Genomic DNA, 20,774 nt, shown 5'->3' with positions numbered 1-20,774 from the left:
TTTTAGTATACATTAATAAACATTACACGTAATCACCATGCAATTGTCTTCGTGATGTCTATCAGTAAGGGTGTGCGATGAATAATGATTTATTAGAGATCGGTGGTGTGATTTCCGGGATTGAAATCTCTTTCCAAATTATCTCCTACGTCAACTGACACTTGCTGTATGTACCACTTTATCCATAAGTCATTTTTATTTATTTATTTATTTATTGGCTAGGAACAATGAAAAAATCGCCATAATACAGTTCCAGCAAAAGGTAAAAGGGAACTGATATAAAACATAGCGGAGAAACAAAGACAATGAAAACAGAGCTTAAATGAATAAACATTATAACATAAAATCTGAGAAATTGCCCGTGGTTACAATTAAAAATATCAAAACTGTGATCGTTCAAATAATGTTCAGATTTCCACATTTCATTGTAAAAATGCTTAAAAATGAGCATTGATTCTAGATGCAATGGGGTTAAATTGCTGTTTGAGCGAAAGGGCACATGAAATCAGATGAGCTAAAAAATTTCGGAGCCGTTATAGACAGAAAAGATACATTTGTAAAAGAATATCGCATCTAGGAAACTCCCGAGTTCTTGTAAAGGTGAAATGTTTAAAAAGGAACAAAGGTGGCTTGTAGCACAGAGTAATATCATAGACAGAGTGGCAACACTTGCATGCCTTTTGTTCCATGGTCGTCTCTGTAGACTATTGGCTTTTCATATTAAAATGAGCTTAAAAGGTGTTAAACTTTTTGGAGGCTTGGTTTGTGGTTGATAATTACACGGGAGTATGCGAAACATACGACGAGATGGCATCGTACTGCCAGTCGCGTAGCAACCATGGTTACTTTGTGAGCTCTCAGGCCAGAAACACTGCCTCACGCCAATCAAAACATAACACGCCAGCAGTTTCATAAACATGTCCTTTCTTGGCGCACGTGTAAAAGACGGTATGACTGACCGTAAACCATTGAGTAAAACCAGACAGTATCGATAAAAGACTTTCAAATTTGGTTCAAACACACTCATTATATATTCATAAAAATATGAGAGGAATTTTTAAAACGGTAAAACCCACTTTCCTGAAGCTCAAAACACTTCCGTTTTCGCCAGCACATCAATTCCGATCAGCACCACACGACAACAACAACACAAACTTTGTCGAACATACTTTCGCTGAACAATTGGTGAAAATCCGACAATTACCGAAGGGTGCATGGTCGGCACTCTTCGGAAAAGAGAGCCAAGAGCTTCGTGAGGCGAGGCAAACATGGATTGCTTACGTAACCGCTTCACGCCTTAAACAATAGCTGTTGCCACTCTGTCTGATATTACTCTGTGCTTGTAGTAATGAGATGAGTAGGTCATGCCAGTTTTACCGCACAAGCGTGAGGGGATCGGCCGGCACGAACCATGTATCTAGGCTAATCCCTTCAACGTGGAAAATTTCCGCGTTACCGAATTAATGGCTTATGACACCCCAGAGAGTAAATAAACTACCGATCAAGTAGAACAAAAGATCACAATTTTTATGACTATGACATCACTCGTGATATTTGTAGAGCAATCACCGATTGACAGTCAGTTCACACCTTAAGTAAGGTATCTTTTCATATGGAAATGATTTCGAACCTACAGCGTTTGTGCCGGGGAATCTTGGCATGCAAGTATTTGAGAAATTTACACTGAACTCTCCCAATACGGTGAATGAGATGCAGCTGGTGTGGAGACCATACTTGATTGGCGTACCAGCGTTATAATAAGGTTTTAAGAGTGTTAATATTGCTAAAATTACGTGAGTTACGGTTTATAAATCCTAGCAGCTAACGAGCTTTTATAGTGACGTTAACTATATCAATATGTGCAAAGTAATTCAGATTGGGGTGAGAAGACACCTAGGTCTTTAAATGATATAAGTCTACATAAATTGTCTCCATTAATGCCAAAATCATATAAGATTGTAATTTTCTTATTTGTGTCTAAACCACCGCCGTTGTAGTAATTGAAAGAACGATGTGTACAAAGTCAAAATATTTGGTTATTTTGATCTATGTACATAACTTCCACGTGTGTTGAATATACTGCCTGCACGTTGAAACAATGATAGAGGCTGTTGACACCAAGACATTAAAGGCCCGATAGCTGTATGTTTTAGCATTATTTTTGTGATTTTACTTCCAAGCTAAAACAAGTCATGGGAATGTAGTAATTGAGGGGTGTTTATACAGGTAGAATAAACTGTCCACTTAGACTACATGTGCAATTTTGAGGAAGATAAATAATAATGCCCAAACATAAAATGGCGCCCTCATGCAAATAAAGCAAAACTACAATAAGCAGTGCACAGAAACAACAGAGTACTCCAATATAATGCATAGTGCTGAATGTTTTTCACTTGGACACCTATGCTATGTTTTCTTTGTAATATTACTAATTTTAAAAATGGCGGGAAATCAAAATAACGGTTAAAATTTAAATTTACCTGTCCAATTTTTCAGTGGTAAAAGACTATATCCTTGAAATCTGTAAGAAAACAAAAACAGAAAATAGAAAGCCTTTTTCAGGTCGACAAATTTCAAGAGATACAGCTACAGGGGTTTTAATCACGGAAGACGAATGAGATGCATTCTATGCAAGATTAAGCGATTCAATGGCTCAAATCATAGACCATCATGTTTTCTCGAGGGTCTATGGTTTAACTGGAAGTCATAGACTTTTGATCAGCACTCAAGTGAAGATAAGTTCTGAGAATTTACATGGCAATTGCAACGTAAACACACAAAGTTATATATCCTGGAACGTTGTACAATCCCTAGATTTTGCATTTGGTAATTTTTGAATATGCAGCCTTCAGGGACATTTAACACATGCCAAACCTTGATAGCTATTTTAAGTGCTGTGATTTGCAATTGTGTGAAGGAAACTGAATATCCCACACATAACAACTTGGTGATGCAGTTGGCGATACAGAAAGCCATTAATATAGTGCGTTTGAATCCAATCCGCTATTCAGTGACCCAAAATGGCGTTGATGAAGTTGTGTTGTGAAATCGGGTGTAAATATCTACAATGGCCATTCTGCATAGTGAATTTAATGGACAACAAATATAACGTTGCACATATCTTTGATCATTTATGAAATACAAAAGGGTTACCCATGCACTGTTGTTGACTACTTAATTCTGGGCCTGACTAGAGTCAGTAGTCGAAAAATACCGATATGACATACATACAGTCTTTGTTGACAAGTCGAATTCTAACATTTTAATCTGACTTTGGAGTAGGATGGGGAAACGTAAAACAGTCAAACACAGGAACACCGTGGATGCAACGGCTTTAAGCTTAAATGTAACGTCAACTAATAAAAAAAATTCTATGAGACGGAAATTCTATGAAGCAGACGACTGATATGACTGTGTGTTTTGTTATCTCACGCTGCAACGTTTTTTTTCTGGCATATGCATTTCGGATCGATAAAGCACCGCAATACAAACCCAAGGAAAACATTCCCCTTCAGATCATTTAGTGGACTTACACAAACTTCGTTTGTATTTTCCCGCGCCAGAAACTGCGATTTAAATTTCAGTAATTTTTTTAAGGATTTAAAAAGAAATTTGTACACGAAATCATGTGTCTCATAGAAAATTAAATGTCGCGCGGGGATTTTTTGAGACACAGTGTGCTATGGTTCGTTCACTTCGTTTTTTTGAGTGTGTCGATTTTTGACAGAGTTCAATAAATCAATTTATCACGTACGTTGACTAAAAACCTAAATGTCTCATATTCCAACGAATCAGCCTATGATCCAACTTTGTTTTTGCATAAAATGAGACAACAGGACATTGTATTGCTGCGAAGATTTATGGACATCAAAATAAAGATGCGAACAAGTATGATAAAAGTGTCACAGAAAACAGTGCCAGATATAAACTGTCTTACTGGTACTACCAATAGGCTACAAGAAATAAGTTATAAAAAAATGCTGTCGAAATTTGAATTCCTACTACAGGAAATTTAAAATTTAATTGCCAGCCTATACTTAGCCCGATGGAGTTGGAATAAAGTTGTCAAATCGAATAGATGGATAATTGATATTTGGTGTTTACACAATGCGCATGGTAGTAAGGGAGCATTCGTTATTTACGGGGAGGGGGGCCGGTGGAAATCAGGCTGGTTGACTTTTACAAAACCGCTTTTTAGGGGGGGGGGTCAAATTTTGCAATCAATGATTGAAGGGGGGTCAAATTTTACAAAGGTTGGTATTGAGTTATGGAAAACAAAATTGACTTTGGAATTTCACCGAAATGTTGCTTGTGTAACCGATGTTTCGAGACGGCAGAATAATAACCGACCGAAGCTCAGCCAAATTTATTTCTCTAGCAGGGCCAACAAGTCCGAGACTGGCGTTAACCTCTCTAGAGCAGCAACAGAGCATGTAGCCCTGAGTACGGCTGACTCGCAGCGTGATTGCAAGGTTATATCTGATTGGTCGATTGTCACTATTCACAGCCACTTAGGGAGTCTATTTGTATTGTTTTCATTATATTGGTAAGATTCAGCCACCCAATTGGATAACAGCTTCGAAATTGCTGCGAGTCGGCCCCCTGAGTACAGGTCTGTGTGTTCCTGGCGTATACGGGCTCCACCACAGCCCTGCAACGGTCTGTGGAGATAACTGGGATGGGGTCTCTGCAGCGAGATTCAAAATGGGGATCTCCATGGGTAAACAACTTGTCGAGTATGTTATGTTTCAGAAAATGAGCGGTTTTGGACGTTAGGAGAAGTCAATCGCATCTTCTCTGGGATTGGTTAGGAGGAAAGGTAGGCAGGGAAAGGATTTTGCCCCAATAGAGCAGAATTATGGCCAAAAAGACCGTTTAGTCTTCATTGCGGTCCAGATCCAGGCCGCAGAGACCTCAAGTCTGTTCAAAGACCATTGCGGGGCTTTGGTAGAGGCCATATAATGCTGGGAACACACGTGCACACACCTGTACGCAGGGCTACACAGCATGGGGCTTGAAATGAGGAACCAACACACAGTCATATAATGTAACAAACAACTTCTGTATATTACTATATTGTGTCAAATATCGGGGTCTACATATAAAATAGTAAAACCGTGCTTCAAAACTATAAATATTACTCCATGGTAACAGTAACCTTACTGATCGACCTCCCGACGGCAGGAGTCGAACACACTTTCAGAACAAAAACTCTGTTCAAACCCTTTCTAAATGCTTAACAATTTCTATGGAAAACTTAACGTTACCGCAGAGGTACCTCAGACTTGACCACGCGACTGGGAAACACAAATAGTTCACACGCGACTTTAACTAATGTTCGATGATGAGCTCAATTGTAAGTCCCGTGTAATGTCTGCACATGAAAGTCGCCGACAACACACGCAATTCACTGCTAAGCAGCGTCCAGTTCAGCTACCACTGGTAATGGCTACGGGAGCAGCCATCTTAGATCTTTGTTTACTTCCGGTCGGGACATGCCGAACTAATCTGAAGTCTTCCTCTGCTGGGGCCACAGGGTGCGAAGGGTTAATGAATCAAATCTGATGATTTTTTTTTTTTCATGGGGGGGGGGGGTTCACATTTTACAATTGATGAATTGAGGGGGGGGGGCAAATTTTAGAAATTTGATTTGGAGGGGGGGTCGCTTTTTACGTTTCATTTGTCGCTCAAATTCCACCGGCTCCCCCCTACCCGTAAATAACGAATGCTCCCTAACTTGTGAGTATGGTCCAGATTGGGGATAAGGGCAGACGAATCGGTAAAACAAAATCGCACATCGTGATAGAATCGTCTTTGTTTTTTTTTAATAATCAAAACCCGTCTTCAAGATAAAGTTTCAAGCTGACGGAAATACGATACCCTATGTGGTACAAAGAGCAAATTAAAATGACATTTCTTTCGCATATCACAATCTGGCATTTGAAGGAGTCACTTAGTTCACAACACCGGTATCTCTAGACTGTCGACAGTACGCCATGCCTTCATTGTCTAAAACTCGAACAACTAGGACATGTGGACGTCTGAGCTAAAAGTACCGACGTAACTAGGGTCACAAAGGTAAATGCCCTATAGGATAGGTTTAAAATGTTTTAACCACAGCCGAGAGGCGACAGCTCGCACTCGCCCCGAATGTCTTTCCGCTAAGGGCCAAAACTGCGCATGACGGTCTGTCCTAAGCAACGTGTACGTGCACGAACTCATGTTTTGTTGACAGTCACCAGTAGACGATAGACTCAACGATTTATGTACCACTGAAGAAAACTTCCCGTGTACACTATGTTCACCAGGCCCTATTCATAAAATTTATGAAAAAACACTCATACTTGGCGAATCCCACACAATCCCAATAATAGATAGTGCAAGCACGTAAAATTTAACAAGACACTAGACTAAACTCGATTCAACTACACTTAAACCAAGCCGATCCCCAGAGTGACATCTGACACAATGTGTGAAAGTTAATTCCGTCAAGACTTGCTTTTCAACATATACTTTCTTTTTTCTTCAAAAACTCTGCTCTGTTGATTAATAAAAAGTACAATGAAGGAAACTTGATTTTTTTCCTTTACTTTCATTTTCTTTTAGAGCTCTGTTGATTAATCAGCATGGACATCACCATGCAGATGTCCTACCCAGTAGCAGCATGACAATAGTAGACTGCGTCTGTGAATCAGACTCCATCCCACCTATGTAGTTTGCGCCTTGAAATTGAAGACTTAAACTTTTCTATTACATGTACTTTCCATAATGAAACTTTAAATACTCCCCCTTTGAAATAAAGAATAAAAGTCACGAGTCATTGTACAAAAATACGTAGAGAAATAAATTACCCTTATTTACTCACATTTTAAACAAAAAATGGCGTCTATTCCTGTATTAACTCAATAAAGAAAATTAAATTTTCGATTTTCACAAAAGAAGTACGTTTAAGGTTTTAACTTTTGCTCAAACTTTCCTGAATGAAAAATTGTACTATTATCTTACCAAATAAAGAATATAAATCAGGGATCACTGTGCAAAGTTTGGTACAAGAGAAGCAAGTTACCTACCATTTACTGACATTAGAAATTTAAAATAGCCGCCATCCCTGTGTTAACTGCACGAGGAAAAAATTCCGATTTTCGAAAAATAATAAGATGGAACAATTTCTCACGCCAAGAGCTTTCAAACGAGTACCCACAAGCAGAAAGACATTTAAAAAAAATGTAGAGTTCGAATATTTGTCCCAAGGGTGCATTCTACCTCAAGTAAACACACCAACCAATACATCATACTGATAATGCATCCAAAGAGTTGCAATGCCTTTCTCACTCAATGTTGCTATCATGAATTTGTACCGTTTTTCCGACAGGTAAAGCTATTCTTTTACAACAGAAGACATCCATCAAACCGTTATGGAATTTAATTTACATTTGTGAATATCCATTGTAGAATATTTCCACAGAATTCATGCTATGACCGACACAAAAAGCTTCAATTCACTTAACTGCAGTATATGGTCTATTACTACGATGCATATAAAATATTTGCCGTCGCATTGCAGCATGACTGAGTGTAGATAACAGAAACTCCGGGCAGTCAATTATGCAAAAGTTGGAGAATAACCCCCCCCCCTAAAAACGACGCAATGTGGCACCTGTTAGCTCCATTTAAACTGAGTACATTGTCCCAAAAGGGAAATACTTAAAATAACGCATGGATAGATGTTGAAACTCGACAATGAAAGCGACAACGACAACATTCCTTCACGAAGAACAGGTATTTAGTAATCACATCCTGTCACATACTTTCGTCATTGTGTAATATTCTAACCCAAATATGAAGAGAGAAATTGTGTGGGTTCAATAGTTTAAACGAGGAACCAATAGCATTGCGACGTTTCCAAGCGATAAATGCAAACATGTATTTTGTTACACTGCCTTATCAGAGATAAGCGGGTATTGGCCTGTATTATTTAACGTATCACCAAACCAAAGCTCATTTCCCAATTTCCCGCAAACGCAGAAAGGAACTTGAAGAAAGCGAAAATGGCTACGGCTAACTTCTGTCACGAAGAAAAGGTAAATTCGCACCATATTTAATCCTATTTTAACTTTAAGATGTGACAGAAGTTTAATATAGAAGTATAAGAGATGGAAGAAGTCCCAAGAGGGATATGGTGTTTTTAGTGGCTTGTGAACACACTCTCTCTCTACAATACATGGTTTGACACAGATTCACTAACTGCCAAGTCCGCGTATTGTGATCTCGCAGTTCGAGTGAACTGAAAGTTGTTTGACATTACAAAGCCTGGTAATTTCTTCATTGGTCATGCTAATTCCCTTTCAATTTCTTCATTGGTCATGCTAATTCCCTTTCAATTTCTGTATGAGTGTTACAAAATAACCAATGGATGAAATGCAGTTGAAATCGGTAAGATCATAAGAAATTACTGAATACGCACCTTTGATGACGTCATCATCAAATAATATCGATGGGCACACCTTACAATGTTTTGGCGTAAAATCGAAATAAATTGAAAGTGTTAAACATTCAAGAAATGCATTTTGAGTTATTCCGAACCCAATTTGACGGAGAGGTATATTTGAAAAAAGATAACAAAAATTGAAAACGGGCGATTGTGTGTAAACAACGTAAGCCTGGAAGACGGCGGCCTTCAGTGAAAGAAATCACAAATCTGCATGGGTCCAACAACTCAACGAAACTTTTGAGAGGAACTTTAAGGTGAAGGGGCTTAATTCTCCGATTCACCTCAACTTCAAAGGAGGACCAATGTACCGATAACAATAATGACTAAATTTTTGATTAAATTTCAGCGATTTTGCAAACCTACTGGAGAGGTTTTTACTCTGAACCAGCAAGAGCGCACAAATGGTCACTTCAAACTTCAATACTCGACACAACAAGATCAGTACGTAAGAGAATATGGAGGCAGGAACCACAGACGTATAGTCGACGGATTGGAAACAGGGCTGTTCTATCAACGCGAGATAAAGGTATCGTTCTATAACAATTTCATATGGTTGTACCCATTTAGATTCTACTTCTGATAAACACTGGAATGTAAGACACCAAACCGGTATTAGTGGTCATTGTGCGTTAATGTCGTTTTCAAAACCCAAAACGTGTACGACTACCATCACGTATAAACTTTAATAACGCTGCCAGTGTACATGTACTTCAGCACATCGCTATGACATCCTACAATTCTCTAGTATGTTGATTGTTGGAATCAGTAGGCGCAGTCTCCTAATAGGTTCCCTCGTTCTCGGTAAAGAAGAGTTTCCGGCATCGCGGATTTTACCCGGAACTTTCCAATGTTTGTTTAACTGTACTCACGTCAACCATAAAAATAAAGAAGTTTACGTGAAGAAATACACGGCTTGTTGTCGACAACTGAGAGTACAATCCGCCAACTGAAAATGACACCACTCCGTATCAAAGATGTATCAAAGTGACACACAAAAACTTACAGTTGAAAGTTTTGCCTGTAACTTTCCGCATTTCCTCTCAAAGTAGACTCATGATCAAGTTGTTATGCACGACAGAAAAATTCAGTCATGTTAAGAGCTATTGTGATCAAATGAACGTATATTACAGTATTAGTTTGACTACTGACCTCGGATTTGGTTTCCATCAAAACTGTAAATACTATTACACGTAGTCCCATGCAGTGTTCAAGACATAGCCGACGTAAGTTTTCAATTTCATAGGTCATAGGTCATTTGATTTCTGCAAGGGAATTCGTTTTCCTCGGCAACACAAGCCTTTAACTATCGCCGCTCTAATTCTTTGAATTCACCATATCTCGCCAAATTGCTGACATATATACGTTGATACTTCCAGTTTCTTCACAACGAGATAATAGCCGATTGGTAGTACTCTTCTAGGTCAACGAGTTGCTTGCACGCAGTATTTTTCTCGCGGCCTCAAACAACCTCTTTCTGTGTACAAAGCATACGTCTCAGCGTTCAAACTTTCTCTCGTTGTCTCTATATTTTGGGCACTTCTCCTTCCCTTTCTCCCCTTCCCCATCACTTACACGGCACTTGCAACATGTCACAGTAGATAAGTCTGTTTTTAAGATACACAAGGCACGAGGGACTGTCGACAGTCTTCCGTGACTATTGAAGTATATACTGTCTGGAAGACCATAAAATCTTTTTAAGAAATATTTTATGCTCATCAAATTTCTACAAATATATTCATAGTTTGTTTTGCAGTATTTCATGTAAAATATGCTACTGCCTGATAAGGTTGTAGTGTTGATGAACACTCCTGTCTTTTCCTCCAGTATGGTTCTGAAGAGCGCCCTCTTGTTGCTTGGAAATTCGAGTTTGGCGCTTTCAAAATACAGGCAGGGAAAATTGCATGTCGTCGTAACCATGATGGCTCTCTGAAATGGAGGTTATTTGCTCAAGACGAAAGTGGAAAGCCCTTGTCAACAAGTGACATTAAAGGTAGATGATTATCTTCTATATTCTTTTTAAACTACGCATGTTGCCAAACTCTGTTTGTTGTAATCTTGTTAGTCTCATTGCTTTGTTGTTGTTAGGAAACATAGCGTACAAAAGATTCTGACTTCGTCTGGTTTGCTATACGCAGGTGATCTAGACTTAAAGTCGTCGGACATGAGGGACACTTCATATCTCATTTTTACCGGGCTGCTTGATTCGAACTTTAGTCCAAGGCAGTTATTTCAGGACAGCGGGGCTGAAGGCCCACTCTTCACAATTGACGTCAAACTCCGCCTGGGAGAAACATCGCAAGATAAGGTAAGCTTATCTGTATGATAAAATGTTAGAGTAATTATTATCTGGTGGTGACTCAAAACAGATTACAGATCTAAAGCTTTATCTTTAAGGATAAATTCCATATTACCTTCAAAGAGAAATCGCATGACTTAGTCATCATTCGTTATGGCATTCAACACTGTTTTTAGGAAAGATTTGTAAAAGTAATCTTAATGTCGAATGATATACAGGAAATCACATATGACGTTTTCGAAGGGAAATCACATCTTAATGTTTTTCATTCTTTGTATGATTTATTTTTACTGATATTGCTGCTATCGCATACTTATTAATTTCAGGCCAATGACTTATCGGCAGCAGCCATGATGAATGATGTAGACGCCATTGATAAATTACTACAAAATTATAATCAGGACGATATTGCCTCCAGAAACTCAGAAGGAGTGAGTGATTTTTGAGTTTGCAAATTCAGCAATTCGCTACTGTCCTCATTGGCTTGATTCATTAAACATGAACATCACACGTACAGAAAACATAGGCTACTCTTTCCATTCAGATGGTTCTCATTTGAAAAACTTCCGGCAAAAGCAGATATCTCAACTTTCTTTAAAATTTGTAAAAGTTTTAGCCGACTGAGTACTGCACCATGCGATTTTGTTAAATATTTACTAAAGTCAGCAGTTCATCGTTGTAAAAACTCTTTTAGGTCGCTAGCATTTAGATGAACATATTCTTTTGATCACTTGCCTTTTTTTAGAAGCTAAATATTGCTCAGTCATGGCTAACAGATTACATATATTATATCTTCGGCGCAAAAAGATCACAAGTAAATATGTAGTTATGTATGTAGACTTCACGTGCACTGAGAAGATCAATATCAAAACTCCGTTAGGGACAAAGAGTGGATCAAAAGTGTCTTTATGGAAGTTTTGTTCCAAATACTGATAAATTTAAGAACAACATCACATAAATAACACATGCGGTGATTGTTAAAAATAGACAGGAATGTATATTCTTTTCTCTTTAAATGTAAATAATTGTAACGATTGATGTACATGTATAGTTAGTTTAGGTCCACACAAAAAGGGCGCCAACATGCAACTTGCAAATTGTAATCAAAGTTTTTATACCAATTAAAAACAATATGAAATGTTTTTGCAAAAGTAGCAGCACTCACTCAACTGACAAAATAGTGACAATATTCTCCATTTTCTATAAAACTTTCGAAAGACCTTACGTCCCGCTTAAATGCTAAAAGACTAAAATCCTAGACTGCAAAGCTCAATCTCGGCCAAAATCCGCACTTGACATTTTGAAAGCGGTGTTAGTACATATTTTACAGCGTCCCCATTCTGGTCTCTCTTTTTTGACATTCTATGTTAAATTCCACAACAGGAAACGGCGGTACATGTTGCTGCTAAATGTGAATCCAAAAATGTGCTGCTCCATTTTCTGAAGCTACATCCTGACTTGCAAGCAGTTGAGAACAGTGAAAACAAGACGCCAATGCAGTGTACAAGTGAACGAATCCAAGAAGTGGTACAGTCAAGAGTTAATAGCGCCACCGTAGTTGATTCGATGCCATCAGGTAGGCCATTATTCTGCAATGTACATGTCGCAACTTCGACCATGTTTAGTTTTCTACATTGTCAAAACAATGAGTTTCAGCACATTTGACAGCTAACAGTGTTTATTATTATTTATTAATTTTCAATATATATTAAATTTCAACCGCCAAGAAGAAAAATTTCCCATCTCAACCAGGTTGATCATCGTCAACAGAGTTCATGTTGACGAATACATTCTTTTCACACGGTACAAAATGACATTATTTCCATGTAACAAAATTCAAGCGTAAGTTTTAATGCTGACAGTCAATTTAACTGATGATTAAATCACAGTGCTTGGATAATATCGTGACGCTCAGGGATGACATGATTGTACATCGTCGTCGTCGTTGTTGCTGCATCCACCACCACAGCAACTGCCTGTGCAGCCTCCTCCTCCTCCTCCTCCTCCTCATCATCATCGTCATCGTCATCATCGTCATCGTCACCATCATTATCAAGTCCGGATACAATCATTCCCATTCTGTTCACCATTACAGTGCAGTAGCATTTAATCCTCAACAAGAGGCGATGTGCTGAAACCCGTCTATTTACCCTTCAGATTCTGATCGTCAATCCATTGGTTTTGAACTCCTAAATGATCGAGACGTGGACCTCGATTCCGCTGGACACACAAAGTATGCAAAGAGTCTTAATTGCAAACGCACTGTACAGCAAAAAGTTACCAACGCCTCTAACCATTGGAATACTAGGGCCCTGTGGTTCGGGCAAAACGTTTCTATTGACGCTACTGACAAGTAAGACATACAAATTTTCTTTGATCCAAATTAAATATGTAATTCTTAAAATGACTTTCCTTATTGGCTTCATAGAAATAGGAAACATATTTTGTTGCAAGATTGTTTTTCATTTACCCTGATGAAAAGGGGTGATGATCTTCGATAGAATTATTCGCAGGAAACAGAAATGCAGCAAGTACTTTTTAGAACAATTTTTAATCGTGAGATCTCTGCTGAATTATTTACTCGGGAATTTTCACACTGGCTGCTTAAAAGCACTACTTGAAAATCCCAATAGTTTAACGACTTGATTTCATTAGACGATTCCCGATTTCATCAATTCCTTTTTATTCAGGCATGTTGTGCAAAATGCAGTCCGCATATCGAGCCAGTCGAGGTGGTGCCTGGAGTGAATTCAAACTTCTGCTGTTGATTCTCTTTTACTATCCACCGCCGCCGCAGAAAGTGTTTGATACCAACGAAATGGATTTCATCTTTGTAAAATTCAATGCCTGGGAGTATGCAGGGTCCAACGTTCTGTGGGCGGGAATTGTCACCAACCTCGTCGGTAAAATCGAAAGATATGTCGGTTACTGGAAGACGAGGTTCTTCCGCATAGTCGCAAACCCGAGTGAACTCTACCTTCAGGGCAAAAACGCCAAGGGAGAGACGAAACAGATATTACGGAAGACGAAGATTATTGTCCCAATCCCTAATTTCTGTCTGTTGGCTTTTTTAATCCTCCTGTTCATTGTTGGAGTGATTCTAGCCATTCTGATTGGTATCGGTGAAATCAAGCTTGACTCTGAACTGGAGTCGAATACAACCATCCCGGAGTCAGATTCGCCATTTACTTTCAGTAACGCAGTCATTGCGGTAGAGGGCGCTATTGTGACCGTTTTGAGTATGGCGCTCGTCACTAATGTAAAGAATATCGTGAATGTCGTCTCGACATTAATTAAGTCCCAAAAGGCAAAAATCGAAAGCATGGTAAACAAACCAAATTTTTCTGATAAACTGGGATTCATGGCAGATATAAAACGTGAAGTTTTGATCGCTTCGGCACTGATTAACTGGATTGCCAGGTATAAGAAGAAACCTGTCCGTGTAGTGATCACAGTCGACGATCTGGATAAATGTTCTCATGACAAAGCGGTTGACGTGATAGACGCAATGAAGATATTGTTATCTGACGAAAACTCTCCGTTCATATGCATCGTTGCGATAGACCCACGGATTGTCGCGGGGGCCATCGAAAAACGCTTGGGTGCTGTCTCTGAGAAAGCTTTCCTGACGGGAAACGAATATCTCAAAAGATTTCTTCAAATTCGGTTCTGTGTCCCATTGATGACTCAGAAGTCGAAGCGTTCCTACCTTGAGCAACTCAAAATAAATGCTTCCAGCGGAAATCAAGAAAAGTTAAGTGAAGAAGACGGAGAAAAGAAAATTAGAAATGGTAAAAAGCATTTGATGGAACCAAAGACAAGACAACGCAGGATGAAGATTAACGAAGAGGAAACTGAATTCCTAGAAGTGAGTGTTAACAAAAACAATGAAGATGACACCTTCATGAAAAGCATGCTAGATGAACTACAAAATGGAGTTCTGAAGTACATCGAGGGATGCCCTAGAAGTATCAAGAATATCTACAACACCCTCTGTATAACAGCTCACATGGTGAAAGTGATGGGACGCCCTCCCGCGTTCCTACCCAGCGAATTGGTTCTGTGGATAGTGCTCCTCGACCAATGGCCTTACAGGTCGGCTCACATGATTCATTTCATTGAAGACAACTTTGAGAAAAAAGATCTTGGAGTTGAAATGAGTCACACGGTAAAGTTGTCCGACAAGCTTAAAGGCATTTGTCAACTCATAAAAGATAGGTTGGACAAGCCAAGAGATTGGAAAATGCTTTTAACTCTGGATGCCGATCCCGAACTCTTTGAAAAACTACTGAACACCGAGATGGAGAACTTTGACGTGGAAGATGTTCGCCAAATACTACCCTACACCATACACCTCGACCCCGCCATCATGTACTCGATCAGGCACGCACAGGCAAGATGTGACATCACAGATGGATAAATTCGATCACAGCCATCTTTGGGAAAGACCTATTATTCAGTGTTTACTTAAAAGTTGTGCACTTTCCTGAGTGTGCAACGTCATGCACATATGTCAATTATGATAATTACATTCACAATCTGACATACTAATGCAGGTCACTTGCCATTACCAATCACGCTTATAACATCAGTACACAAAAAATATAATTTCACCCTTTTCGACTTTCAGGAAGATGTAACGAATCAAGTTATAGACTTTTAGGGCTTTGTAACGAGTTTCATCAAGAGGACTTGATTGTCAGTCTTGACATGAATGCATCCATGTCAATATTTAGCGCGCTAAAAATACTATGAATGATAAACCTTCTGATCTCATTCGAAGCATGTTCAACAGTTTTTGATTTTGATTTCAAATTTAACGCTGCACCTATTATTTCGACATTAATCTGGTCAACGTTAAAGTTCATGGACAGAAATGTACTTTGTCATCAACAGTTCAAAATTGATTATGTATTCAATTCATAAATTGTATAAGCAGGAAATAATAATTTTATTGAGATTATCTGTAATTCCTATTTTTTAATAGTTAAATTAGACAACTTGGAAAGTTTGAACTGAAAGGGGAAGTGTTCCCCTGCAGCAGAATGGAAAAGTAAATGTTTATCTAAAGAGATAAAGAAGAATTTATGCTTTGCTTTATTCCTTTCCAGTATCCCAAGGAAAACTTTATCAATGCAGTTTACTTTACTTTTTATTCATTAGTCAATGTCAGTGCGAGAGTGTTGAAACTTCAAGTTTATTTCATACTATAAAGTCCCCAAGAAATAATTCCATTGTGATACTTAAAATCTGCTTCATTGTTCCTGTTCAGTTGTTTGTCACGCAGACCAGTTTTATGACGATAACTCTGAAAGCATCCATCGGTATTGCAGACGAGTGGTCACCTTCAGCTTGATCAGTTTAAACAAGCAAGACTGTGAGACTCGCTATCAACAAAAGTCACATATAATAACTGTCAGGAATCGATGGTAAAACTTGTGGTTTTATTGCTCTATTAATAAATGTCTTGCAAAGATTTTCACAGAAAACTAACAGATTTGTAATGTCCACATCAGATTTATATTTAACCTTTCTGATTTCTCTTTCACCTTTATATCTGGTAGTATCTTTGAAACCCAGTTAACTTTACCATGAATAGTTACAGCGTACAATATATAATAAACATTTCAACTAATCACCATGCAACTGTCTTTGTGATGTCTACCAGCGTGCAGCGAGGGTGTGACTGCAGATGAATTGTGATTTCAGGAATTGAAATATCTTCCCTTATTGTCTCCGACGTCGACTGACACTTGCTACACGTTCCACTTTATCCGTGATGTATTTATCTATTTATTTATTGGCTAGAAACAACGGGCAATAGTCCAATTACAGTTCCAGCAAAAGATAAAACGAACTGATATAAAACATAACAGAGAAACAAAGACAATGAACACAGAGCTAACACTAGTTAATATTATAAAATAAACATCTGCGAAATAAAAATATCAAAAATAGTCTTTGTTCAAAATAATGTTCAAATTTTTCATAGATGTTGTGAAAATGCTTTAGAATGAACAGTGGTTCTAGATGCATTATGTTTTAATTGGTGTATTGAGCGAGAAGGCACATGAAATGAGATGCGCTCAAGAATATCGGAGCTGTTAAAAAAGAGTACATACATTTGTAAAAGAGTGCCGCATCCAGAAAAGTCCTGCGCCCTTGTAAAGGTGAAATGTTGAAGCTAAGTGGGTTGCACTAACCAGATGATTAGGTCATGCCAGTATTACCGCACATGTATTTGGGAAATTTACAATGAACTCTTTCGATAACGTGGATGAGATACAGTTAGTGTGGAGACCATACTTGGCTGGTGTACTCAAGTTGGCTCCATTATAGCGTTATATACAAGGTTTTATGAGTGTTAATAGTAGCTAAAGAGCTTTTATAGTAACCATATTATATTAATATGTGCAAAGTAGTTCAGATAGGGGTGAGAAGACACCTAGATCTTTAACTGATATTGGTCTACATAAAATGTCTCATTTAATACCAAAATCATGTAAATGAAAATTTTGTTATTTGTGAATGATATAAAGGTTGCAGCTGAGGGGTCTTTGAGTGTCTTAACCACAGCCGATGTAGTAAGTGAAGGAATGATGTTTACAAATTCAAACATTTGGTTATTTAGATCTATTCACATAACTTTCACGTGTGAGGAATATACTGCCTCCACGTTGAAACAATAATAGGGGTTTGTGGACGCGAAAACATTAAACAAGGAAGACGAATGAGATGAATTCTACGCATGGTTAAGTAATTCAACGGGTCAAATCATAGACCCTCGTGTTTTCTCGAGGGCGTTTACAGGCGTTTAAGTAAATACATAAAGTTATATCTATCGGCACGTTGTACAGTCCCTAGATTTTGAATAATTATTTTGGAATATGCAGCCTCCTGGGACACTTAACAAATGTCAATGAATGTTTCAAATGCTGTGATTTGTGTGAAGGAAATTGAGTTTCCCACAAATAAAAGTTGATGATCCAGTTGGCGATACAGAAAGCCTTCAATAGAGTGCGTTTAAATCTAATCAGTGACCCATAATGGCGTTGATGATGTTGTGTTGTTGAAATCGGGTGTAAGTATCCACAATGGCCATTCTGCATAGTGAATAAAGGGGCAATAACTGTAGATTTTGAAATATTTTTTATTATCTTGATCATATTTATATCTCTTACAGTGTATCGAAATACAAAGTGATACCCTTAGAGTGTTGTTGACAACTTAATTCAAGGCCTGACCAGACTCAGTACTTGTCGAAAAGTAACATCGGATATGACATACATACACTGACTCTGTTGACAGGTTGAATTATAACATTTTAACATGACTTTGGCGTACGATAAGAAAATTTAAACAGTCGGAACACAAATAATGAGAAACAGCGTAGATGAAACCACTTATGAAGCTTAAATGTAGCGTCAACGAATGAAATGAAATTTCTGTGAAATGAAGATTTTACGAAATGTAAGTCTATGAAACAGACGACCAATACGACTGTCTGTGTTTGATTATCTAATCCTGTGCTTGGGATTAAGATTTAGGTGTAGAAGTTCAAAACACTGGTGAAAGACTTCGCATATATTACCTGGCAGATTTTCGTGATGAGGATTATATGAGGAGAAATGTCACATGCTGGTGTATCACGTGATCGATAATTATATTTTTGTTTTCTCCGATGGAAAGTTTGTCTTTATTCACCCAGGAAATTACTATTAGTGAGGACGATCGTAGATACCAGCTGATTGATTTGGAATTTTATGACCTATTTTAAATGTGTGCCAAAGTTCACATGGTCATGAACCTTGATTGGATAAGGGCACTTGATATATTTGTATGAGCGCAACGGACGGATGGGTGTAACATTATCGCGCCTCCCTCATGACGGAATAAACAATCAGCACTGTGCATACTGATATGAAACTCCCGATGACATCTGAGGCCTGTAAGACAGAGGAGTATTGCAGTAGATAGGAAGGCAGACAATATAGGCGTGAGAAAACGTACAGAGATCTCGCTTTTATATAACTTGAAACTGTTTATTCCCACTGGCAATTCACGTCACTGAGTCTGTACCAATTCATATAACATGTATAAAAGTAGGTGACACTTTATTCCTTAGCTTGAATATAATTTAGTTCAGTCTGTGCAAGTGTTTAACTTAAAACGTGTAAACTATTATGTAGACTGTTTGGTGAAATAAACAATTTACAAGAAAACCTCGCAAGGCTTTCTGGTAGTCGTAATTCCTTTCAAACTGCCATTCCGTCCAAGCAACGTTTTTCTCTTGCATATGCAACTCGGGTCGACGGGGAACTGCAATGCAAACAGGAGGTAAACATTCCCTTTTTAGATCATCTGGTGGACTCACAGAAACTTTAATGTTTGTATTCCCCTGAAGCAGAAACCGTAAATTTCCTAGAGATGTAAAGAGAGACACAAAACAATGATATTTTTGTAGACTGATAGAAAACTAAATGTTGCGCAGGGAACGTTTGAGAAAACGCGTGCTATGGTTTATTCGCTTTGTTTTTTTTTCGAGTGTGTCGACATTTGACAGAATTCAACCAATCAATATATCACATACGTTGACTAAAACCTAAATGTTTTCTATTCTTACAAGTCGACCAATGATCTTTTTTGTGCAGTCTTTTTGCATAAACTGAGACAACAAGCGATGATATTGCTGCGAATATTTATACACATCAAATTGAAAAAAATACGAACATGTACGATGAAAGTGTCATGCAAAAGAGTGTCAGACATACAATGTTTTACTGGTATGACCTAGGGTATAAGAAATAACTTTAAAAAACTGTGTCAAAATCACAATGCAATTCAAACTACAGGAAGTTTACAATATAATTGCCAGCCTATGCTTAGACCAGTGCAGGTAGAATAAAGTTGTCAAATCGAATATATGGATAATCGATATTTGGTGTTTACACAGTGTGTGAGATACATTGTACGTAGCGACTACAGTAAGTTTGGTCCGGATGGGGACAAAGAGAGGCGAATTGGTAAAAGGCAGTCGCCCACCGTGGTCGAATAGTATTTGTTTTGTAACTATAACCGTCTTCAAGACAAGAATTCAAGTTGACTGAATATATTATATACCCTGTGTGGCTCGGAGCGCAAATTAAATAACTTCTCTTCCGCAAATCACAAAATGTCCTTCAATTGATTAACGTATTTTACAACATCAGTTTATCTTTAGACTGTCGATAGTATCCATGCATTATTTGCTTAAACCTCGGACAACCAATATATCATAATGATACTGCATCCGAAGAGTTTCCCATGCTGCTGTCATGAATGTGTATTTTTCCCGACAGGTAAATATATTCTTTTACACAGAGAAGACATCCATCAAACAGTCATGGAATTTGAATTCCACTTGCGAACATCCATTGTGGAATATTTCCAAAGAAATCACGCTACGTCAGGCACCAAAAAAAACTTCAATTCACTAAACTACGGCTAATGATCCATTATCTAGACACCAAAATAAGGATTTACCTAGGCCGTGAAACTAACAGTCAGTATTGGTTTAAGAACAGAGCACTAAAATAGTTGTCAGTTGTCTGAGTTGTGTCAAATGCTAACGCCGTGTGAAGAGTTTAGGTGCAGGACTGAGTGTAAGTAACAGAATGCAGTCAATTATGCAATAGTTGGAGAATTACTCAAAACCGACGCACAGTGGCACCTGTTTGATCTCTTACAACTGGGTACATTGCGCAAAAAAAGGAAAATACCAAAATATCGGAAGGACAGACGTCGAAATTCGACCATTTAAGTTCAAAGACAGCATTGCGTCACGAAGAGCAGGCAAATATTCATCACATCCTGTCTCATACTTTCGTCCTTGTGTAACACTCTGACCCCAACTTGAGGAGAGAAATCGTTAACATAGCAAGGTTTCCAGGCAATAAAAGCAGATTTGCATTTTGTTATACTGCCCCCACAGAGATAAGTGGGTATTGG

The 20,774-nt window shown here is 38.2% G+C and overlaps 1 protein-coding gene across 3 annotated transcripts; it reads left to right on the top strand.

The window, feature by feature from the left end:
• Positions 1-6,839: 6,839 nt before the first annotated feature.
• Positions 6,840-18,836, top strand: LOC139151010 (NTPase KAP family P-loop domain-containing protein 1-like). 3 transcript variants are annotated; one of them, XM_070723527.1, is made up of 8 exons: positions 6,841-8,081; positions 8,838-9,017; positions 10,316-10,481; positions 10,627-10,796; positions 11,114-11,218; positions 12,171-12,363; positions 12,945-13,140; positions 13,478-13,659. In XM_070723527.1, the coding sequence occupies exons 1-8, from the start codon at positions 8,049-8,051 to the stop codon at positions 13,533-13,535; spliced, it is 1,101 nt and encodes a 366-aa protein (XP_070579628.1). In that variant the 5' UTR covers positions 6,841-8,048; the 3' UTR covers positions 13,536-13,659. The 3 variants fall into 3 exon arrangements, with proteins under 3 accessions (XP_070579629.1, XP_070579628.1, XP_070579627.1); XM_070723528.1 differs by lacking the exons at positions 12,945-13,140; positions 13,478-13,659 and adding an exon at positions 12,677-12,935 and having other exon boundaries at positions 6,840-8,081; XM_070723526.1 differs by lacking the exons at positions 6,841-8,081; positions 8,838-9,017; positions 10,316-10,481; positions 10,627-10,796; positions 11,114-11,218 and having other exon boundaries at positions 12,243-12,363; positions 13,478-18,836.
• Positions 18,837-20,774: the final 1,938 nt, after the last annotated feature.

Source organism: Ptychodera flava, chromosome 15 (assembly GCF_041260155.1).
Source record: "Ptychodera flava strain L36383 chromosome 15, AS_Pfla_20210202, whole genome shotgun sequence".
In the NCBI taxonomy this organism is placed as follows: domain Eukaryota; kingdom Metazoa; phylum Hemichordata; class Enteropneusta; family Ptychoderidae; genus Ptychodera; species Ptychodera flava.
Note: the sequence above shows the minus strand (reverse complement) of the source record. Positions and strands in the feature narration are given on the sequence as shown.